The sequence below is a fragment of the Zalophus californianus genome, chromosome 7 (genome assembly GCF_009762305.2).
Source record: "Zalophus californianus isolate mZalCal1 chromosome 7, mZalCal1.pri.v2, whole genome shotgun sequence".
Taxonomy (NCBI): domain Eukaryota; kingdom Metazoa; phylum Chordata; class Mammalia; order Carnivora; family Otariidae; genus Zalophus; species Zalophus californianus.
The window spans coordinates 92,810,108-92,835,871 of record NC_045601.1 but is presented as its reverse complement, the minus strand read 5'-3'; the positions used below and the strand labels follow the sequence as shown (position 1 = coordinate 92,835,871).

Here is a 25,764-nt window from a genome sequence, read left to right as displayed (position 1 = left end):
AGTATGCAAAAACAAAAAAAATACCTTGCACTGCATTGTTGTTATAAATACTCTATAAATAAAATATTTAAATAAACCAAGTGGTTATTTGAATCTTACATAGAGGATTACAATTTTTCCTTCCATGTACAACTCGGTCTCAAAAAAGAAAACATTTCTTTTAATGTGGAAGGGCCAAGGAAAAGGAAGTTGTCACTTTTAGTTTTGCTATAGGTAAGTCCATAACAACCTAAGCTACAAAACTGCATTGTAGTCAATTTAATGATGAAGCAATTCATTATTAAAGAAGGATTCATCAAAAAAAAAAAATCTGGAGTTTTTTTAAAAAGGCATTTGTAGATTACTACAGTATTGTATCTTTAACAGAGACATGGCATTATTTTAAGATGAATGGAGTAATTGGGCTAATATTTCTGTCATACAGAAGTTTGTGTGTGTGTGTGTGTGTGTTTAAACAATCTTTCAAAGCAACGCAAAAGACAAGATATATGTGTTCCTCTGGGAATGAAATCTCCTTTAACATTACAGGTACACAAAAGAAAATGCACACTTGGTAAAACAGTTGATCAATTGTGGAGTGTTCCCAGGGGCCAGTATCTCTCAGAGTACCCAATCATCACACTTCAAATAATTTGATAAGCACTTTAGCTTTTATCACATTCACAAACATTGACGAACATGCATAGTTTTAATCTAGGTTAATTCTAAGACTTTCCATAGGAAAGGCTGTAATTAGATAAAGGGTATCAAAATTCACTTCCCAAATGCAGCAAAAATTAAATAAATAAATACATAAATAAATAAATAAATGCTGATTGTAGCTAAGAAGCTCTTAGAACACTACATTGATCACCATTTACTTCCAAACTGATTTCCCTTTCCTCTGCAAATTGAAAATATCCCTGTTGACCGCGCTACACTTTACGGTTTCTCCATCAATGATCCTAACAGGTCACATCACTACTGCCATTACATCTCATAGCTTTGGTCTTCCCCAAATTAAAACGTAGAGAAGGAGCACTGCTGCCTGCCCCAAGAACGGGCTCTGTCCGCCCGAGCTCTGAAGCGAGCATCTTCAGGGGGACAGTTTCTGCGAAGGAGACAGGCGTCCCTCCCCAACTTCACTCCCCTAACCAAGCCGCCGGTGAGAAGGGCGGCCAGAGGTTTGTGCCCATCTGTGGGGGCAAGTCCTACCTTCCGCCAAAAGGCGCGATGCATGCACAAAAGATGGATCCAGGCTATCTTTCTCTGCCATCAGCTCAGGCAAATATTTCTCCTCTTCCATAGCGCGGACTTCGGACCGTCCCCGGGCGAAGCGCAAGGTTCCGCTCGCTCGGACGCAGGGTCGCCAGGCAGCGCCTTGCTCGCGCGCTGCTCCGCCTCCACCGCGGCGAGGGGATCTCCGCGCGTCCTCACTGGCCCATGCACCGAGCGGCTGCGACTCCCGCCGTCGGGCTGCCTGGCCCCGCGCCCACACCTGCCGGTCCCTTCCGTCGTCCCTCTCGCGCGCGCCGAGCCCCAGCTCACACCAGCGGCCTTAACTGGAGAGGCGGGAACAGGGCGCGTCCCACCTCCGCCAGCCACTCATTGGTGGTGGCTCCACGAGAGGCCGGGCCCCCGCGAAGGCTGCAGACCCTCATTGGGCCGCGCCGCACGTCGGATCGCCTGACTGGCAGGAGGCAGCTGCAGAGGGGAGGGGAGCGCAGACGGTGCAAACCTTTCTTCTTGCAGCCCAAGCTTTCCCTGGTTATTAGGCATGCCCAGTTGCGTGGAGCACTCTCTTCTGCCGAGGTGCGGAGAAAGGAGAGAGCGGGAAAAGCACCCGTTTAGCAGAGGAGCTTGGGTCCAGGGCAGCAGGGGAGATGGAGATGAAGAGTGAGTGCCTGAGAGAATGAGGAAGCACCAAGGAAAGTACCAGGAAGGTAGACGGGACTTCACCTGCGTCCCTAAGGTACAGGTGTCCCCTCTCCATCAGGCAGCTCAGACGCACTCCAGTGTGCAAGAATCAGCAGCGCACCCGATCTGGAAATACCATGAAGACTGCATGTGATCGGCGGCTGATATTTCCAATGAGCCTGACCTACATCTCGGGGACGCAGTAGGATGTTCATTGATAAACAAAACGGCTCTGGGGTGATATTGTACAGCAACACGCTTGCAGTGTACAATCATTATGGTATTGACTTACTTCTGGTTTCCCTCCTATCCACTCCTCCTCCCCCAATTCCTACCGATAGGAGAGCTTCTGGGAGGGGGCTGAATTTTAAAACTAAAAAGCAGTATAATGAGTTACCTACAGTTTGTGAAGGAATTGGGAAGGCAAGTGGAAGAAGAAAGAGACTAGAAAATAGGTAACCAGGGTTGCTCTGATTTCCCCCTTTCTCCCTATTTTAGATGTGACACTGTGTTTCACCAGGTACTGTTGCTGAGCTACTTTGTATCCATCCCACCTCTATTTAAAGGAGAGTTAAACCCTCCAGGTATCACCAACACTGGAAGCAGTGCCCATCCTTCTCTTACTAAACTAATGGGGCCTGAAAAATGCAGCTTGCACGCTTCAAGTGTTCTAAAAGAATCTTTCCACCGTCTCTTGACATAAACAATCATTTTCCAATTTGCCTCTCCAGCACCGTTTTCACTGTAGAAGAATGGGGACTAATTTTCCTAAAAATAAAGCACGCTAAAACTTTTCCAGTTTCTCTTCCTGTATTCAAATCTTTTCCTTATTTTTCAAGATAAGGTTGGAAAAGTATCTTTTGCTTATATAATTTTTATTTATTTATTGCTTTTGGAAACTTCAGCTTTTATTTTTTATTTTTTCCCCAGAATCTGCATTTTGTACTTAGCATGATACATTTTTTTATTATTTAATTTTTAAAATGTCATGTATCTTCACATCCATTATCTCAATTTGTCTTCACAGAAGCATTCTGAAAAACATGGCATGGGTATTGCTTTCTCTGTTTTATAGTTATGAAAATGAAGACAAAGGCAGAGAAGTTCAGTGACTCAGAACTAACAAATATGATCTCCCTTGGCACCAGCCATGTTCATGCCACTCAGAAGTTGAGTGTATGCTACAATGGGGCCAATGGTGAGGGGATATGTGGCTAACAAATGTGATAGGACTGTTAAAAGTTCATGAAATCAGCCGTGAGAACCATGACTCTGATAATTTGGGTTTTTGACAGTAGGAAAAACATGTCACATTTCTTTAGGATGTTTTTTAATCAAGAGCTTTCCTATGTAAAAACGTAACATCTTAAAATAATCTGTGCTCCCAATAATGTTGTTTCTCTAGGCCTGTAAAAGTATCTTGTGATAGAGGGGTGGGAAAATGCATGAGGGTGGTCAAAAGGCAGAAACTTCCAATTATAAAATAAGTAAGTCTTGGGATGCAATGTATAGTATGGTGACTACAGTTAATGATACTGTATTGTATATTTAAAAGTTGCTAAGGGGGGTGCCTGGGTGGCTCAGTCTTTGGGGTCTGCCTTTGGCTCAGGTCATGATCCCGGGGTCCTGGGATCGAGCCCCGCATCGGGCTCCCTGCTCCGCGGGAGGCCTGCTTCTCCCTCTCCCACTCCCCCTGCTTGTGTTCCCTCTCTCGCTGTCTCTCTCTCTGTCAAATAAATAAAATCTTAAAAAAAAAAAGTTGCTAAGGGATAGATCTTAAAACTTCTCATTGCAAGAAATAAATTTTTAAATATTTTATTTATTTGAGATAGAGAGAAAGCATGAGGGGGGGAGGGTCAGAGGGAGAAGCAGACTCCCTGCTGAGTGGGAAGCCTGATGCTGGACTGGAACCTGGGACTCCGCAATCATGACCTGAGCTACAGGCAGACGCTTAACTGATTGAGCCACCCAAGCACCCCTGCAAGAAAAAAATTTTTAAGTCTTATAGCTAGTTAATGCTAAAGTTGAGATTAAAATTCAAGTCTAAAATTAGCACCATTTAGCTCCAGATTGTGCTGCTTTAGCCTACCTTTTGTATATTAAATATTTAATATATTTATGTATGTATGCATTCCATAAATGTTTATTGACTATCTAAAAGAGCCTAGCCTGTCATCATAAAGATTGTTTTCTAATGGAGAAAGACAAATAAAACTAAATACACAAGAGAACTGGTAATTACTGGCTGCAAGAAAGCCCAAGAGAGGACCAAGGAAGGAGTTAAGAAAGACAATGCAAGGAAAGACCTTTTTTTTTTCCTTGCCAAGGTAAACTTGTTGTCTTACTAAGGAGTTGACATTTAAAGAAAAACCTAGTGGAAAAGAAAAATCTGTCTGTGTAAGATGAAGAGAAAAGCATTCCAGGCAGGTGAATTTGCCCATGCAAAAGCCATGTGACCGGAAAGAGCTTGCTTTTCCCAGAACTGACTGGAGTCCATGTGACTGCAATGCTGTGGGAGAGATGCAATGCTGTGGGAGAGAAAGAACAAATATTGAAGGTGAGGGATGGAAGGGGACAGACTCCCTAAGATTTGGTGGTTGGAAAATAATTCAGATTTCATTATCAGTGTTTCATTTCATTTCATTATCAGATTTCATTTCATATCAGGGGGACCATAAAGGATTGTCATCACACCGTTTGCATGTGCTTCTCAAATGGTCTCTTTTGGCTCTCATTTTCAAAGAAGAAGTTATGATGTAAAATGGAGGATACGTGTAGAGAGTACTTGCCATTTTAGTTGAGTGTGGGTAGGATGTTTAGTAGTTGAAGTGTTGCACACTCTGCACCTGGTCTGCTACAGAGATATGAGGGGAAAACATGTTACCAATCTTCAGAGAGGTGGCCAGGAACTGCAATAGCAATGTAGAGTAGATAAGATGCCAATTGCAGCTGATAAATTGTAAACGCTTTGGAATGAATATAAATTAGAAAAATAATTGTGCAATAATTACAATTGCATTTTGCTTTGTAGCATGCCAAGAGATTAAAAGCATATAGCGTTGATGGGGACACACACAGACCCAGTTTCATGAATCAGAAAGATGCAGTAACTCTTGTTATGTTCAGCAACAGCAATTACATTATCCATTTACAGGTTTCTTTCCATGATTAAAGGTGCACTAAGAAGACACCATGGAGAGCTGTCCAAGGGCTGATTTTATTATACAGTGTCTCTGGATATCCAGGTCATTACAAATACGGTAAGCTAGCTAACTTTTACTTTTCCTAGTTACTATCAAAAAAGATTTATAATTTTATTTTCCCAGGTAAACTCTCAGTAAATGCCTAAAAGGCATTCTAATGAAATAAAATGTATTAATGTACCTTTAAAATTTTTTTTAAATGAATGCTAACCTGATCATTAGGATCACAACACAAATATGTTAACACATGATGGATGTCATAAAATAAAAACATACACACTACATTGATCCTTAAAAATCAGTATGCTTCAGGATTGACTGGCAAAATATTGTCTGTTTCCAAATAGGATATGGCTGAATAAAGGCAAAATTTCTAAGTACCCTATGCATATGCTTATCCAGCATCGGATCTATGTGTTTTAAATAGATGACTCTACGTCACTGTGTGTTGTCCATTTATTTTACATATTAATATTTTATAGATACCACAATTATTTAGTGGATAACCTTATTAATGCAAACATTTAGTAAACATAGATGTGTAGCCTTCTATAGATGATTGTTGAATAGAGTACTATGTGCTTATACATGAATAAATTACAACTACTGCTAAGCCCACCTCTTCTTCTAATGGTGTAAATAACTTAACCAAAATTACCACCGAATTGATTTGTATATCTTAGATATTTATCTCATTTTAAATATGAGTTCTAGTCCTGAAAAGTTTTTTTAATGGTATTTCACTTACTGCACTATTACTTCAACAATAGGATATTATGGAAAATTTTGCACCAACTAAATTTGGTTTTGAAGGATGAATAAGGTATGTGCTGTAGAATATGTCCTATAGTTAATGCACAGACTGTGTATTCAACATTTTCACAAACCCTTATAATAAAGGCCAAGGTAAAGGTCATTTAATCAGGCTTATTTTGCAGACTAATAAAAAATGCCCAACCAGTATTATTAAATAAAACACACAGTTTCTATTTCAGAGTTCTCATCAACTTTAGGGATACTTCACTAGCCTAACTACTTACTCCAAGATTTTAATAGAAGCTACTCACAATAACAATCATAGGTTGGTAAAATTATAGCAACTCTGTCATTTATATAATGATAATAGAGACTTCAGGTATTAATATTTACTAAGGTTTCTAGTACCTTGGTGCCTAGGACAGAGTATAGTAAAGGACTGACGTATTTTCATCTAGTGAAGACTCTGGCAGAGCCCATTACATAAAAGGTGCTGGTTTAATATTTCTACTTATTTTAGTTTCACTAAGTAGACAATTCAAATCAGTTCCAGTTTTCTTTCTCACTTCCATGATATATTTTAGGGTTTCAAGAAAGGAAGAAGGGAACGCAGACCTGTCTGTGCAAGAACCAGTAACAGCAGTAGCATGAGCAGTGAGAAATCTTTCATATGTAATGTTTTCAGAGCCAGAATGTATACTATATGCTAATATACCACAACACAAAATGAAAATTCAGCACTCAAAGTGGGCCTATCTATATGGGGGGATGTTTTCTGATTGAGAGGCTTTCAAATTAGCACATTGGATCTAAGCTGACACAAATGTATAATTAAAGGACAGCAGAAGAGAACAGAGACAAAGGAAGTGATATATGTAGAGAGCCTACTCTTGTGTTTGGAATACTGCTATTCTGAATCCTCACAAATATAAGGAAGGAAGGCCAAGAGCTGCAAAGGACCCCAAATATCAAAACCAATATTGAAAAAGAAGAATAGAGTTGGAGGACTCACATTTCATGATTTCAAAACTTGCTACAAAGCTACAGTAATCAAGAAAGTGTGTACTTGGGGAAGTATAGACATATAGATAGTAGGACAAAATTGAGAATCCAAAGGAAAGCTATATATCTAAAGCCAATTAACTTTTAAAGAAGATGCCAAGACCATTCAAAGGGGAAAGAATAGTCTCTACAAAAAATGGTGCTGGGGCCCTGGATATCTAAATGCAAAAGAATGAAGTTGGACCTCATCTCACACTACATACAAAAATTACCCCAAAATGGATCAATAGCCTAAGTATAAGATCTAAAGCTATAAAACTCTTAGAAGAAAATATAGGGGTATATCTTCATGACTTTGGATTGGCAATGGATTCTTAGATATGACACCAAAAGCACATGCAACAACAACAAAATAGGTAAATTGGATTTCATCCAAATTAAAAACTTTTGTGCATCAAAGTACATTTTGGTTATCCAAAAATGAAAAGACAGCTTATAGTTTGGGAGGAAATATTTACAAATCAAATATCTAATAAAGGCTATGTCCAGAATATATAAAGAACTCTCACACCTCAACAACAAAAAGACAGCCCAATTTAGAATATTGGCAAAGAACTTGAACAAACACTTCTCCAAAGCAGATACACAAATGGCCAACAAGCATATGAAAAGATGCTCAACTTCATTAATCATCAGAAAAATGAAAATCTTAAAATCAAAATAAGGTACAACTTCATACCCACTACAATGGCCATTATTAAAGAAAAAAACACAAAAAACAAGTTTTGGCAATGATGTGGAGAAACAGGAATCCTCATACATTGCTGATGGGAACATAAAATGGTGTAGCAGTTTGACGCTTTCTCAAAAAGTAAGCATAAAATTACCATATGATCTGAGTATATATGCAAAGGAATAGAAAACTGGTACTCCAGGGGCACCTGAGTGGCTCAGTCCTTAACTGTCTCCTTTCAGCTCAGGTCATGATCCCAGGGTCCTGGGATTGAGCCCCGCACTGGGCTCCTTTCTCAGCGGGAAGCATGCTTCTCCCTCTCCCACTCCCCCTGCTTGTGTTCCCTCTCTCTCTGTCTCTCTGTCCAATAAATAAATAAAATCTTAAAAAAGGAAAAGAAAACTGGTACTCCAGCAAATACGTATACTCATATATTTATTGCAGCACTATTCACAACAGTCAAAAGATGGAAACAGCCCAAATTCCATCATTCATTGGATGGATAAACAAAATGTGATATATTCCTACAATGGAATATTATTCAGCCACAAAAGGAATAAGGTACTGATGCATGGTACAATGCAGAGAAACTGAAACCGACATACTAAATAAAGACAAATGCAAAAACTCATATATTGTATGAATCCATTTACTTGAAATAGCCAGAGCAGATAAATCTGTAGAGACAGAATGCAGACTGAGAGAGAAGCCAGTATTTGAGGGGGAGGTGGAAATGGGGAGTGACTGTTTAATGGGAATGGGGTTCCTTTTGGAATGAGAAAAGTGTTTTGCAACTGGATGGAAGTGGTGGCTACACAACACTGTGAATCTACTAAATGTCACTGAATTTTTCACTTTATTTTTTTATTTTATTTTTTTTTAAGATTTTTATTTATTTATTTAATTGACACAGAGAGAGAGAGAGAGACAGCGAGAGAGGGAACACAAGCAGGGGGATCTGGAAAGGGAGAAGCAGGCTTCCCGCCAAGCAGGGAACCCAATGCGGGGCTCGATCCCGGGATCATGAACTGAGCTGAAGGCAGTCGCTTAACCAACTGAGCCCACCCAGGCGCCCCGTGAATTGTTCACTTTAAAAAGGCTCATTTTATGTTATGTGAATTTCACCTAAATAAAATAAACATATGGAATGAATCTTTAAAAGCAAGCTTAGAAGCAGAAAATGCTGCTGTAGGACCTCAAGCTTGGAAATATGTAGAATGATTCTTCATTTCACTCACTGAAGGGGATTCCAGGGCTAGCAAGTCCCCCACATTATTCATTTTTTATCTGGTTAAGCCACTGTTCTCTACCTTTCATTCAATTCTTTTCTCAAAGTCACTACATAATGATATAGCCGAATGTGAGTTTTACTTAGTTGAAAGGGATTTATGCTTGTGTGTGTACATGTGTGCATGTCAGGAGCATGTGCACACACACACACACACACACACACACACACACGGGGAGTAAAGGACTTTACTCACTCATGATATCAAGCTATGCTTGCTAATTACAGGAGAGGGCTTGGAAATTTCTTAAAATATTTCTTAAAATTTCTTAGGCATTTCTTAAAATATGTAATAGAATATAAAATAGAAAAGCAAACAGGATGGCAGCATAAGCTGGTCAAATTACCCAGGGAGTTGGAGTCTTAAAGGAATGACATCAATCTTGTGTTCATAGATACTTGAGACTTTTAGGAGCAGCATTATGTAAATGAAAAACAAATAAAATAAAGACTATCAGTACTTTCAAATTTAATCCTAATTCACTCCACATTGAGAAAAGACAAATAATTTAGGCTCATAATACTTATTAAATATTAGTTCCTTAGACACTTAGCTAATCAAAAGTTACTTACTCTGCAAATCAACAACCAAGAATTTTTGAAATAGATTTCACCACAATTAGATATTCTATAATTTTTGGTTGGACCTAAACTTGTTTTCCTATTTAATTAACCCATTCTCAAATTCTTTTACCCTGTGTACCAATTAAGTAATCCTATTCTTCACAAAATGTTGAATCCTTAATGCATTCACCCACTGTGTACACACACACACACACACACACACTTTACCTTTCTCACTTGTTAATTGTGAGTTTCTCTCTGTTGGCCTCATCTGTCCACTTTCTGGCAAGCTAACCAAACTCTATCTCTGCAGGAAGAGGTCAGGGACTGGAAGTGTGATCCTAACACTTCCAAGAAGTGAGCAGAGCCCTAAGGAAATACTGGAGACACTAACGAGCCTGTGTGAGCAGGAGGGCTCACCATTCTAGAGTAACTAGATTTGACTATTCATCTCTCCTGATTTTTGGAATTCCCTTAGGGATGGGTAGATGAGATAAGACACATATATATTCATTCGCCCTCAAGAGAAAAATACCAATGCCAGTCATTTATATATAATTCTTACAATATGCCAGGCTTTTATCAATTTTTATATTGGTTATCTACTGTGCAAATCAAGAATTTAGCAGCTTATAAGAATAAACATTGATTATATTACACAGGTTCTGAGGTTCAGGAATCTGGGGTTAATTTAGCGGGGCGGTTTTGCCTTAGGATCTCTCATGAGGTTGCAGTCAAAAATTTTGCCTAATGCTATAGTCATCTGAAGGCTTGGCTAAGATATAGGACTCATCCAACATAGCTGTTGGCCAAAGGTCTCAGATTACCACAGATATAGTGGCTTAAAACAACAAAAATTGTTATCTTAGTTTTATAGGTCAGAAGTTTCATATGGGTCTCACTGGCTTAAAATCTATGTGTGTCGTCAGGGTTGTCTTTGTCCTGCTTTATGGGAGGTCTGTCTTTTCTAGCTTCTTAAGGCTCCTTGCATTCCTTCTCTCATGGACCCAGACCCCTTTCTTCAAAGAAAGCAATAGCAGATGTGTCCTTCTCACATTGCATCACCCTGACCTACTCTTCTGCTTCCCTCTCTACCTCCAAGGACCCTTATAATTTCCTTGAGCCTACCTGTATAATCCAGAATCATCTCCCTATATTAAGGTCAGCTGATTAGCGATCTTAATTCCATCTGCAGTTGTGGTAGGCTGAATAATGCCACCTCCCAAATGTCCACATCCTCATTCCCAGAACTTGTGATTATGTTACCTTACATGGCAAAGGAGACTTTGCAAATGTAACTAAGTGAAGGAAGATTATTCTGAATTACTCAGGTGGGGACCCAGTGTCATCACAGAGGTCCTTATAAAATGGAAGGATGAGGGTCTGAGAGAAAAAGAGAGAGGGAGAGACAGAGACAGAGAGATAGACACAGAGAAAGAGAAGGAGAAGAGGGAGAGAAATTAATAGAGAGGGAGATAAAGGAAGGAAGAAAAAGAAAGAAGAGAGAGAGAATGAGAGAGAAAAAGAAATGTGTGGCTGTTATTCTGAAGATGGAAGAAGGAACCACCAGCCAAGGAATGAGTGTGGCCTCTAGAATCTAAAAAAGACAAGGAAACAGATTTTACCCTAGAGCCTTCAGAAGGAATGCAGCCCCGTGGACTCATTTTACACCTCTGACCTCCAGAACAATAAAATAATAAAACTGTATTGTTTTGAGCTACTAAGCTTGTGGTATTTTGCTACAACAGCCATAGGAAACTAACATATTCACAGGATCATGGGATTGGGATGTAGACATTTATGGGGGCCATTATTCTGCCTACCACAGCACCTACATTTTTAGGCACATGAATTACTAAGTATGTCTTCTTGTAATTATATTAGTCAATGAAGAATTGTCTTCTATTTAAATGAAAATAATTTTCACGTATGATGATGTCCATTACATCAAAAATGTACTGGTGGCAGGGTAATGGTTTCCAAAAGCTTTTTCCTTTCTTAAAATTCTCTGATAAATCCCCCATAAAAAGAAAAATTATTTCTATAAAGCAGCCAAATGGAAATGTGACTGAGCTCAAAATATATAATATTCTCCCATGAATACTAATACATCCTTTCATTAAAAATAAAATACAGCTCAGCTGAAAGTATTGGCAGTGCAGTTTCACCAATGTTGATGAAGTGTTCTTTGGCATAAGTTAAAAAAAATGTACTAAAGTCTCAAAGATGGCTCGTAGGAAGTAAAATGAGAGGAAATTTTAATTTCCTACAAGGCAAACCAAAAGAACAGTAAAACCAGATCAATGATGAAAAAAATAGAGAAAATCCAAATGGTACACCAACATCATATGACAGAAAAATCTTTAAATAAAACTAATCAAAGTGCAGACTAGAACAGCTAAGAGCACCGAGAATAATCTAATGTTATTCAAGATAAACTTTGATTTCAATTAGTTTTTTATATTCATTATTGAAGGTAAAAGTGTCATTCAGGGAAAGGCAAAACAAGACATTACTATTGACAATTAAATACAAAGCAAGTTTAAGAGACATGTTTAGGATTGACAAACTTTCATAAGGTATTCAGGGACACTTAATCCAATTGGATTGATTTCTAGGGAAAACATGTGATTTTATATTCAGTAGAACACTTTCATATATATTACTGTACAGGCAAAAGGCCTTTTAATGTATTTTTACTTCTTTACAAACAATTACAGCTGCAGACGAGGCACTTTATAAGGCATTCAGGAGTTTAATCCCTATATTTTTGTGCCTGGACTTGCAAAGAGTTCTGCAAGTCTTTATCCATAAACATGATTCCAAAAGCTATTCAGATTCTTTTCTTGGGAGGCAATGTCTAAACACGAAGTAAAACTTTTGGATTCAACCTGTTCTATTTTCACCTGGAGAGTTGAATCTGGTGAATATATTTCAAAACATTATTTCAAAGCAGAACGCTTTAAACACAATTCTGATTGTTTTCATAAATTTAAGATAAAATTAAACTCAGTGGATATTTATTGAATTAAATGTACTTTTTTTGGAACTGTAATTGAGACAGAGAAATGGAAAAAAAAATGACTAATAGGAAGATGAAAGCCAAACCACCAATCATTCCATAAAGATATTAGCATCCCTGGGTTTTCAAAAAAATTTCTATTTTCTATCTTCTTTCCTTAATCCTTCCTTTCTTTCTTTCCGTTTCCTTTTTTTCCTTTCTCGTGCTTATTGAGTATCTACTATGTCTAGATGTTGCACACTGAGAAAAAAGAAATACAGTCCTCACCTTCATAGGCCTTTTATTTTTATTTTTTTAAAATTTTTTTAAGATTTTATTTATTTATTTATTTGAGAGAGAGAGAAAGCACATGAGAGGGGGGAGGGTCAGAGGGAGAAGCAGACTCCCTGCTGAACAGGGAGCCCGATGCGGGACTCGATCCCGGGACTCCTGGATCATGACCTGAGCCAAAGGCAGTCGCCTAACCAACTGAGCCACCTAGGCGCCCCACAGGCCTTTTAGATTAGTGGATAAAGTAAGCAGGTAGAAATCAAACAAGAAAAAAACAGATAAATGTCACTGGCAATTAGTGTCATGAAGGAGATAATGGAGTCTCTGAAAGGGAAAAACAAGGGGTTGATGGAAAGAGGCAATTTCAATTGGATTATCAAGGAAGATATATCCGAAGAAGTGATATTAAAGTAAAACCTGAAAGATAAGAAGTTATCCATGGGAGGAATGGAGTTAGAAGCCTTCAGGCAGAGAACATAGTGCATGCTAAGACCATGCAGTGGTGAAAGTTTAGTATATGCTTAGATAAATGAAGGCATACTAGAAGTTCACCGCAGCATTACACAGAGAGGCAGACAAGAACCAGATAAAAACAGAGCCCCAAACTTTAGCTGGTCACATTGACTTAAAGATATTTTATAGGATCCTTTATAACTAGTGGACCATGGAATTCATTTCTGGCCAAAGTTATGCAAAGTGATGTGTCATGTGCATTTTTTTCTTTTTCTTAATTTAAAGAGAGGAAATACATCCTTCTGTCCTCTTTCCTCCGTACTGCTGGTTGTGATGGATGGAGCTCTTGCAGTCATCATGGACCATGAGCTTGAGAATCACACCAAATGGTGAGCAGGAAGGGCTTTGGTTCTCCAACAGCTTCATAGAACCATCATGCCAACTCTGGATTACTTAACTCTATGTTTCTTTTATTTTAGGAAGGAAACAACAAACTTTTTAAAGCAATGGTTATTTTGGGGGTTTCTATTACTACAGCCAGTACCTAATACAGGATGCTGATGTAATAGAGCAAATGAGAGATAGCAATGGCTTGTACTAGAATGACAGTGGTTATGGAGAGAAAAAGACACATTCAAGCTCTATTTTAGAGGGAGAGAACAAAGGACTTAACAATAGATTGGATATGGCAGGGTGAGGGAAATAGAAATGTCAAAAATTAATCCAAGATAAGTGGTTTCAACAACCATTTGGTAGAAGGTGTCATCATTACTGAATGGGGACAAACTGGAGGCAAGATTTGAGGAAAAATAAAGATTTCACTTTGGATGTATCTCAGAAATACTAAGTCCCTCTATCATATTTGTTTTAAATCTGTGCTAAATCTATCAAGCAATAGATATATACCTTCAGAAATGATTGTATTTGCTAAATTCATTATAAAATTCAGTTAATTAGAATTTCATCAGAAGATCTATAGCCAGTTGGTTTAGGAATTCTCATTGAACCCGAGTTGTTTCTTTTTTTTTTTCCCCTTTATGTTACTCCTAAGTAGATTAAGTTGCTATGCAAACGTGCCATTTTCTTTTGGTTGTTATGTGTTCTAGAGGAAAAAAACACCCAAACAGGACCTATATTTAAACGAGTAGCTTCTCTCATTTTTCTCTAAGGGGAATAATAATGTTTTTGAAGGCTAGCGATTTACAATGTTATCTAATTCAAACCTTAGTTGTAGGGCTTGTCATCATCATGTTCCAGATGGGTAACTTAGAGAAGTTAAGAAATGTCACCAGGGTTACAAAGCTAGAATAAAACAGAACAAGAATTCAAAGCTAATCTGCCACATCCCAAAGTCTGTGTTCTTACTGCTAAAAATTGCTTCTTTCTTGTATGGTCGTCCTATAAATAAAGCCAAACAAATTCCAAGATACTGTCTTAATGCTAATTAATTATAATGATGAAAATTACTTTTGCAAATATATTTACATATTTGTCCACACATATTTATGTATATACACTCTGAAAATTTTCCAATAAAGAACAATATATAAAGAGTTCAACGAGAGTAGAGCTTTTCATGAGAAACCCTATATCTCTTGGTCGCCTCTGACATTGATTAAATTGAAGTTAAAAAAATTATAATTTAGTTCCATCTTCAGACAGTCCATTATCAAAGCATAATGCCTTTTAAATGAGTTGAAAGAAAAGCCCATAGGCAGTAAAAAGTAGTAAAATCAGGAATGATAGTCTAGTGCATGATATTTAAATGAGAAGTAAGAGAAGTAAATAAAAAGGCCACTGCCAATTCTAGCCAGGAGACATTACAATATCCACTGGGGAAAAGGCTGGAATATATTTTTATCGAAAACATAATAATTTAGCGATATGAACAGTTCTTTCCACTAGATTCCTTCTTTTTAAAATACCCTGCTTTTCTTTAGTATAATAATTTATTCAATGTCCTGGAGTTCAGTGATTTTACTATCGACATAGTGAAAACCATCATGCAAATTGCTTGTCCTAAGTATTAGAATCAAATGTAAAGAGGTTATATAAAAACACACTATATCATGCTTACAGTCATTGTGAACTCATTATATGAAAGGATTTGCACTAAGTGATAAGTAGATACAAAAGAGAAATTAATGATTTCTTACCTCAATGAGTTCACTGCCCGGTGAAAGCAATATACATATACAAGTGTGTATGCGTGTGTGTGTGTGTGTATAAAACCGTATTTAAGTAAAGGCTCTCATTATGTGTATGCCGTATTTCTAAGTCCTTAAGACAAGCTTCATTGTTCATGAACTTACTTGGTATATAGTTCACAGCTAATGGTTTGTGAGAGGAATAAACATAATTTAATATACAAATGATGTATCTTTATAAGTGATCTTCAGTTTGCACTCAGTTGGCATAATTGAACATTGGATATTGACTACCCAATCATTTTTAACTTTAAATGAAGACTGAACAACACTTTACTCCCTCTCCTCATTCAGTACTTCTCCTTCTCAGTGATGTTTCCTAACTTATTTTGGGCTTCCATCAGGCCTCCCTCCTCCTAGTCTATCCTCTCTGTTAAATCAGGAAACTATACACTTTCAGTGGCAGAAAGACACTTTTCATCTGCAGTCTTCCTTGCTGTGTCCAAATCACCTAGTGAGTTCCAGTCTTGGCTCCCTCTGGTGTTAGAATAACTAAGGCAGGACAATGGCTTCTCCCCTGGGGGTTGCAACATTTCGGCTTGAGCAGAAGTTAGCATCCCCAGCCCTCTCCCAAATTTAACCCCTGGTTTGTCCAATCTTGCCCCAAAACTTCCAGATAGAGACTGGGTTTTTTGTTGTTGTTGTTGTTGTTTTTGGTATATTTGAAGTTACAGTACTGTTTGATGATAATTTTACATTAAAAATATAGTCCTCATTATATCTTTTTCTTAATATAGACTTTTCTCCAACTTTCCACTTTTTCTATTAATTTATCTTATTAATACCTTTTTTTTCAAAAGCAAGCATTTGTTTCTCAGTTCTGTAGGCTGGAAGTCAAAGATGAAGGTGCCAACAGATCTGTTATCTGGTGAGGTACTTTTTCTTAAAATAAGTGTATCTTACAGGAACTTACTGTGATCAAAATAGAAATTACAATACTTTTTCAAGTAAACAGAGCCAGTGCTATTTTTAGTGTATTTTAATGCATTCGGAAAAGAAAGAAATTTTAAAAGACTTCTGTAAAAGTGAAATTAGTGTACATGAGCATTCCTTTTAAGTCTGATGGCAATTTAAGGTCAATAGATGTTTTAAAAATTTTTTTGTAATTGTCTGACATTTGGATATATTTTCCTTCTAGTGCCAAAAAATGCCTACTTGTAAATATAGAAATAAAAATTAAAAAACTCATTTAAAATTCAATAAAAAGCAATTTTTAATTTAAAGTTATATTTGTTTCACATATACAGTTTTAAAGTTAAAATTTTAATACAGTAGACTGGTAGTAATATTTCCTTATGTATTAATATAGAACACAAAAAGCAGATATTCTGGAAGGCTTCTGCGTATTAACTAATTATTTTTACTCCATGAAGGCAAATGAAAGCTTTCTTAAAGCAGAACATGCTAGTCTCACATTGGATATCCATTCAAATAAGAAAATGTCAAATTACAGGTCAGATAAAAATTATCATTTTTTTCAAAAGAAAAGTTTCTATATAATTGGCAAACAAATTCTACTTTTTCTAGTTATAAGAATATAGGTTCAGAATAATTTATGCGAAAATACATTTTACGAAATGTGGCGTAAGAAAATTTTACAATCTGAATAGATTATGATCAGGTAAGACAATGAAAATGATTGAAAGAATTACCTCCTGAAATCTTCAACCTGAGAGTATTGTACAGTTGGGTTCAATTCAAATTTATTAGTGGAGACTTATTCATAGTCTATACCATATGTTTCAGAGTAAGAAATTAGGCATTGCCATCATTTTAAGAAGCTAATATAAGTGAACCGAAACTTTATTTTTTTAACATTCCAATTCCAATTATAGACAAAAATGTAAAAACCATAAGTTAAAAATAAACAAATATGCTCATCAGTATATTAAAATAGTTTCCAGTCATCAGGTGAGATTAGTTCTCAGGAATGCAAGGTAATTTAAATAAAAGAGACTATAAATCTATGTTTAAGGGAAGATTTGAAGACTAATTCAGCTACTTACTGGACATTTAACTCTGTCAAGTTGGTGAAACTTGTCATGACTCCCTTTCCTTATTCATAATATAGGGCTAATGTTATGTATCTCAAACAAGTATTGTGAAGATTTAGGTTGATTAATGCTGTAAAACACTTAAGAGAGTGACTGGAAAATTGCAAAAGATCAATATTTGCTAGCTAGTAGTAGTAGTAGTGGTGGTAGTAGTAATTAAGTTAATATATTTATCAGAAAAAGGATTAATAATTCAACAAAATATAGCCTTTTCTAATAAACATAAAGATAAGCTGAAAAGACATTCCATAAAATGCAATACCTATTACTGAAAACTTAAAAAACAATAGGAAGATGATTAATTAACATAAGTTGAGAGAGAATATGGAGCTTAAGCCAATGATTTGTATAATATTATTGGTATAATGTTATACTCATTCATATTTATTCCAATACCCTCATTCATCTATTTCCCCTGCTCAAAGGGCACTACATTTTAAATACCTATGTAGAGATAGAAAAATAGAGGATTTTGAGGGAGAATTCAAAAATCAGGCACATCACTTTTACCCACATTCCTCTGACCCACAGAACTCAGCCACCTGGTCTCACCTAATAATAGGCAGAATGATAAATGCAGAGTGACAAAGAGAAAAATAAGATAATATTGGTGAGCACATATGAGTGTCTCTGCCACACACCTACTAATGCAAATGTTGGGATGTTTTCAAAATCTTAATAATATAAACAGAGTAAGTTATGTCATTTTTCTTGTATATGAAAACATCTCTAAGATATTTTTTTACAAGCAGAACATAGATATTTAAAATATCGAAAGGTACTTCCAAATTAGCTTCCATTCCTTTCTTTTTTTCTAAGTAAAGATTTTTGTAAGAGAAGTTTTAGGTTCATAGCAAAATTAAGAGCACAGTATAGAGATTTCCCATATGCCCCCTGATCCCACACATACATAGCCTGTCCCATTACCGTCAGCCCACCAGAGTGGTACATGAATTACAATGGATAAACATACATTGACACATCATTATCACCCAAAGCACATAGTTTACAATATGGGTTCAGTCTTGGTGTTGCATGTTCCATGGGTTTGGACAAATGTATAAGGGCATGTATCCATCATTATGCTATCATGCAGAGTGTTTTCAATGCCCTAAAAATGCTCTGTGCTCTGCTTATTCATCACCCCCAACCACCTCTTAGCAACCACTGATCTTTTTACTGTCTCCACAGTTTTGCCTTTTCCAGAACGCCATATAGTTGGAATAATACCCTATGAAGCCTTTTCAGATTGGATTCTTTCACTTAATAATATGCATTTAAGTTTCCTTCATGTCTTTTCATAGCTTGATAGCTCATTTCTTTTTAGTGATGAATATATATCATCATGTGGATGTACCATAGTTTACTTATCCATTCACCTACTCAAAGACATCTTGGTTGTTTCTAAGTTTCGGCAATTATGAACAAAGCTGTTACAAACATCTGTGTGCGGGTTTTTGTATGGACATGTTTTCAACCCTGTGCGTAAATACCAAGGAACGTGATTGCTGGATCATATGTAAGAGTGTGTTTAGTTTTCTAAGAAGCCACTAAACTCTTCCAAAGTAGCTGTACCATTTTGAATTCCCACCAGCAATGAGTGAGAATTCCTGTTACTCTACATTCTCACCATCATTTGGTGTTGTCAATGTTCTAGATTTGTGTCCTGATTTTGTTCTGGTAAGTGCCCTCTACTCCTTTTTTACTGATTTATGTTCCCATCAGTAATGTTATCAAGTCCCCGTTTCTTCATATTTTCATAAAGACAGTGTGCTGTTGGACTTTTGGATTTTTGCTAATTTGATCATAGTTGAAACATAGTAGCTGTGTTACTTAAATCTGCATTTATTTTATTATGAAAGAGATTGAGCATCTCCTGTCTTTTGAGACATTTTTATTTCCTTCTTTATGACCTCTGCGCAGTCATTGGTGATGACAAGATGCTCAACGTCACTAATCATCAGGACAATGCAAATGAAAACTACAATGAGATATCACTTCATACTTATTAGAATGGCTCTTATCACAAAAACAAGAAATAATAAGCATGGGTGAGGATGTGGAGAAAAGAGAACCCTCATGCAGTGGTTGTGGGAATGTAAATTTGTACTGCTGCAATGGAAAACAATATGAAGTTCCCCTCAAGATTAAAAGTAGAAATACCATATGATCCAGGAATCCTACTTCTAGGTATATATCCAAAGGCAATAAAATCTCTATATTGAAGAGATATCTGAACTCCCATGTTCATTGCATTACATTAGCCATCCTGGATGCTGGACACTGTTCCCTTTAATACTTCCAGATAGTTCTTTCCTCAGGCCCTGGGTATTCTCACACCCATGAGCTAATCAATTTTTTGTTGAACACTTGAGGGAGACCCTCTGCAGGGAACTCTCTGGAGTTCTTTCCGTGTACAGCTCTCTCCTCTCTGGTACTGTCCTGTGAACTAAAGTTGCCTTGATCTCTCTGCACTGTCACATACTTCTCCAGCTGGGTGCTCTCCCTGTACCTTGGCTTGGAAGCTCCATCTCAGCAGCCAAAGCGATGGAGTAAGCATAGAGCTCACCTTTTTTGTTTTCTATTTCTTTGAGATTATCATCCATTATTACCTGATGTCCACTATTTTTTTATTTTTTCAGGAGGACAAATCTAGTTCCTATTTCTCTATCTCTGTGCAAAGCAAGATTCTACAATTAAAATTTTAAAATAAAAACCAGAACATACCCATTTCAGTCTGGATCCCAAACAGAAGTGGATGGCAAACAAATCAGAAAAATTTAAAGAATGTTTATATTCAGAGGGGTTATTTGTGGATATTTGGTTGCACACTGGGAGGCCACAATAAACAGTATAACCATCCTAGGCTAATAGCAGCAGAGCTGTTACTAACCCTGGTCGCTTTGGGCCTAGGACATAAGGTGTTTACTAGAACTCAGAAGGAGAAGATCAAGTTAAGAAGCCTTCCTTGAAAAAATGAGTGACCTAAGGGAAAACTAAAGGGAGGGACCAGAGAAATATACTGACCTCACGCCTTTTCTTTTTCCTATGGACTTAATCTAAATTAGAAGCCAAAGGCAAGAAAGGGGATAGAATAGTTTACATAGGTCAGCTTCTTAGAGCACAGAGCAAGGTGTATTTTCAAAGGAAATGGAAGATACCTAGCACAAGATAATTTTGGGCATCCTTCTATCCATGCAGTTGTGTAAACCCTGGTAATCATGTTTGATTCTCTCACGTCCCCCACCTCCACATTCCAACTGGTCACCGATTCTGTAGATTCTACTTTTCAATATGTTATATATTTATTGCTTCCTCTCCAGCTTACTATTGTCACTGTTTTAATTAATGCTGTCACTATGTTCCCATGCATTTTGCCATAACCTCTTAAATACTTTCCTGGACTCCCAGTTTTGGTCCCTCCTCTTTAGTTCATCCATTCTTTAGAAATAATGGGATTGCTTTTTCTTTCTTTTTAATTCAGACCTGATCACATCATTTCACACCTTTATATTTTCCAGTTGTTCCAAGATTTCAGTGGGGATTTCAAGATGACCCATTTTCTGGCTTCTACCATTGTCACCATCTTAAGCAAGAGGAAGTCATAATAAAATACAAAATGTAAAGCTCATTATTTTTCATAAATTTCTCTTGACAACTCCTATTCTCCTAATCCTTCAAATGTCATCAATTTCTCATTATAGTTGTTACTAGGTTACCTTTTTTCCACAGTGCTGAACTAGCTCCCTATCTCAACCAATTAATGCCTCTTTAGCACTCATTAAACTAAGAATTACTTCTATTAATCTTTATATTATTTCTCTTAATAAAAGACTGATTTTTATGTAAGGCATACCTTGTATCAACTTCAGATGTGAATTAGTTTCTCATTCTTAAAGTATTCAGGATCAATACTTAATTCACTTTATTGCTTAGTGAACTATCAATTAATTCAGTTTCTAATCCAATTTTTATTTTATGTGCTCAATGAAACACTTTATATAGTATTTTAACATTTTAAAAATCTTGGTTGTAGAGAATATATTTGAGCCATTTTTTTATTGCAAGTAAATACACAGAAATATTTCTCAAATGACACTTCATTTATCTAAATCAGTCTACAACCATAGAAGTTGTTTGCTGTGTTTAGAAGGGAGCATATAACGTGGTGAACAATAATAATAAAATTTGATGTGCACTTATAAGGCCCAGCTTTTCATTATAGTTCCTTCTTCCCTAAAATTTAACCCCTTACAACATTACTCTTATCTTTATATTACATTCCCTCAAAAGTTTAATCATTTCTGAAATGTCTGGATCTTCATCTGATTCTACCACTTACTAGCTTGTGACCTTGGACATGCTTCTCTTGGGATCTGTTTCCTCATCTGTGAAATGTGAATAATAACTTCTACTTTGTGGCAGTTTTGTGAGGAATAACTAAGTTAATGCATTAAAACGCTTAGAACGGTGTTTGGAATATAGGAAACAATCTACAAGTGTTATTGTTATTATGAAATCAGATATAAATGCTTAGTCTATCTCCTCCTCTGTAAGGCCAATCAGTTAACCTGGTTTGCACTATTGCTCCCCATCAATTTACATCTCATTGAAGACTTCATCTTCTCAATTATCTTATTTTTCCTGCATATTCCATTTCTCCCTTGTCACTTGCTCTTTCTTATCAGCATTTGGATATCTTCAAATATTTGTTTGGCTGTAAACATGCCACTCAAACACGTTCCATGAGGATAAGTTCTTGTGTTCATTTTCTTTTTTATCACAATATCTGTCTGATATATAGTAGGTACTCAATAAATATTAATTGAATTAAGGAATGGAAAAATCATAAATTAATCATTTGAGGGCCTGAATGCTTTAGCTATTGACCTATCTCCTGCCTATGCTTCACAGACTAACATCTACATCTATTTTCATTTCCCACTCATTTCTCAGTCCTCAGCAAGCTGACATCTACTTCCTCCATTTCACTTAAGTGGTTCTTATCAATTAAGTTAAAATATATGTTGCATCGGGGCGCCTGGCTGGCTCAGTCAAGAGAGCATGTGACTCTTATCTTGGGGTAGTGGGTAGTTCGAGGCACACATGGGGCATGTAGAGATTACTTAAAAAAATATATATATATATATATAGTTGCATTTAACTTATGCCCTGGAAACATTGGTTATACATTTTGCTATTAGCTTCAAGTTCAAATAAAGCAAGTTCATCCTTTTTAGGAAGTTAAGCTTTTAAAATTGAGAAAGTTTTCACTGTAAGGCAGATATTATCGAAAGTGTTTAATTAATGTATTTCAGAGATTCAGAGAAAAAGGATCTGATGCTTAGACAGACACCATAAGTAGGATGAGGAATGATAATGTGAGATGAACAGAACAGTGGAAAAAGTAGAGATCAAGACAAGATTTGTGCATTTACTGGAAACAAATGTAGATACTAGCATCAGTGAGTCTAGCAATAGGCAATAGATAGTGATTCAAAGAGTTGGTATTGGGAGGAGGCTGCCTCCATACCTAGTGTGGGGTATGGGGCAAAATCCTTGTGGGGAATGGAGTAAGTGAGCAAGAGACCTCAGAAAAAAAATGGGGTACCACTTCCATTTATAGCTACGGCAGATTAGATGGCATTGAAACCCTCCCATGCTATAATATTCAAGCTACATATTTTACAAATGTACAACAACAGTTTCAAAGAGTTATCTGGTAACCAATGAAAGGTTCTGATCCTAAGAGCAAAGAAAAACACAAGCTTAACAGATTTCTTTGTAAGGATTTTTTTTGCACACTCCAGCTAAGGAAAATAGAACCCGAGAAAACAGTAAGGTTCTCTGGAGGAAAAAGACAGAGATTATGGTTCAGGGATGCTAAGAAAGTTTGGGGCAGGAATCAGAGGCTTCAGAATGTTAACCCTAATAATCTCTGTAAAATTTCTTCAGAGCTTTTGCTTTTAGATAGCACCTAATCTGTGAGTACAGGGGTGGATCTCTGGAAAAACTAGGAGAGACTAGCTACCAAAGACTAAAGAGCAGAGAAGAAATTCTGAGTCTGCACAATAGTGAAGAGATACAGATGGGATTTTAGGCCCCTCTGGAACAGAGATGCATTATAAACACCCTAGGCTTTCAACTGAACCTGAAGAAAGGCCATATCATACAAACAAGGATTATGCTGTAAGAGAAGGGATCGTGCTCTGGGAGTATGTGCAAACTAGAACTGTCCCACTCTAATAAAGCTTGAGAGCAATCCTTGACCAAATTAGTGTGATCTAATGGTAATATAAGTACATCCCAGAAAAAACTAAATACTATTTAGAGCATGTTAAAATAACCTAAGAACTCTTCAAAGTATTTTCCAAAATATCCAAAGTATTTTCCAAAATTCCAGCATATAATAAAAATAACTAGGGTATATAAGGAAGCAGGAAAAAACTATCCAATTATGAAGAGATGAAATAGACCCGAAGATAATCCAGATATTGGATTTAGCAAACAACATTTTCAAAGTAACTATGCATGCTATAATTAGACAAAATAAAGGAACAATTGAGGAAAATATGGACAAAATATACGAGGGGGGAAATTTCAACAGAGTTGAATAATGAAAAGAAAATAGAAATTCTAGAACCAAAAATACAATGTCAGAACTGAAAAAACCATACGGTGGGATAAACTGTAGACTTGACACAGCAGAAGACAAGATTAATGAACATGAAGATAGGGCAATAGAAAAACACCAAAAGAAAAAAGAAAAAAAAATTATGGAAAAAAATAAAATGAAGTATAAGAAACATATGGGACATGGTCATAAGAGACACAAAACAAGATATAAAAGACACACAGGACATGATCATAGCATCTAGGATATGTATAATTGGAATCCCGAAAGGAAAAGTGAAAAGAAATAGGATGGAAGCCTTTTTTTTTTTTTTTGAGAGATAGCACACGTGAAGGGGAGAGGGAGAGGGAGAGAGCATCTTAAGCAAGCTCCATGCCCAGTTCAGAGCCCCATGCTGGGATTGATCTCCTGGACCTGAGATCATGACTTGAGCTGAAATCAAGAGTGGGGCACTTAACTGACTGAGCCATCCAAGTGCCCTGGGACTGAAGCCATATTTGAAGAAATAATTGCAAAAATGTCCAAATCTATAGGAAGAAAGGTATCAACTCACACATTCAAGACATTCCACAAATCTATGTGAGGTTAAAAGACACACATCCACATACCCCCTTAGGCACATCATGTTCACATTGCTGAAAATGTGAACACAGAGCTAGAGGAAAAGTACTCATTACTCCAAATAAGCGGCAGAAGAAATTATGGATGCCAAAAGCCATGGGGCGACATCTTCAAAGTGGTAGGGGAGGGAAAAAAATTACTTTGAATCCAGTATTTTATTATTTAGCAAAAACAGCATAAATGAAGGTAAAATTCAGACATTTTCAGATGAAAACAGATAAGAAACAAACAAAAAGTGTAAATGTTTTATCACCAGCAGATCTAAGATTGTAAAGGTTGTAGAGAATTATAGGTACAATAGGAAGTGAATAAAAACATCATAACAGACAGCTTTTATTTTGTTTGTTTTTTTATTTATTTTTTATTTTTTTTTAATTTGAGTATAGTTGACACACCACTATACAGCACCATTACAATATCATTGACTATATTTCCTATGCTGTACTTTTTATTCCCACCCCAGGTCATGATCCCAGGGTCCTGGGATGGAGCCCTGCATTGGGCTCCCTGCCCTGTGGGAGGCCTTCTTCTCCCTGAGTTCATTGGCTATCATATGGCACATACCAAGAGATAATGACTGAAGGATTGAAAAAATTAATAAAAGCCAAAGAATTAGTCACAAGTAATAAGACAAATTTTTAGTTAATAGAATTTAGGCCCAAAGTCAGAGTAGGATTAATATAGGTTTGACTTTAAGACTTAAGACTGATTTACTGAGTACTTCTTAATTTGTGTACTTAAAAACAGAATGGTATAAAGCAGGGCTATACCTGATTAGAGCCATGATAAAGAAGAGGGCAAGGACTGAGAGCCTGGAAGTTCATTTCAAATATAAATTACCTTTTATAAATGATATAGTATAAAGATCTTATTTATTTGGTGGTGCAAAGAAGTGCTCAATGGTACCTTCTCATCAGTGCTTGTTATATGCATGGGTGGGTGTTATTTAGGAAAATGATGTGACCACGTAATATAGAAAAATAGTTTTATGAAAGGAAAGTACATACAAATATTAGATGTTAAGTTGAAAGAGAGAAAGACTTTAGAAGATAGAAAATGAA

General features: G+C 36.6%; 1 protein-coding gene across 3 annotated transcripts in view; it reads right to left on the bottom strand.

The window, feature by feature from the left end:
* The window catches only part of KHDRBS2 (KH RNA binding domain containing, signal transduction associated 2), a 600,281-nt gene extending 598,793 nt beyond the window's left edge, over positions 1-1,488 (bottom strand). For all 3 annotated transcript variants that reach the window (XM_027602665.2, XM_027602667.2, XM_027602666.2), the window contains exon 1: positions 1,195-1,488. In XM_027602665.2, coding sequence (XP_027458466.1) covers positions 1,195-1,285 — 91 coding nt within the window. In that variant the 5' untranslated portion in view covers positions 1,286-1,488. The remainder of the gene's footprint in view (positions 1-1,194) is intronic.
* Between the last annotated feature and the right edge of the window lie 24,276 nt (positions 1,489-25,764).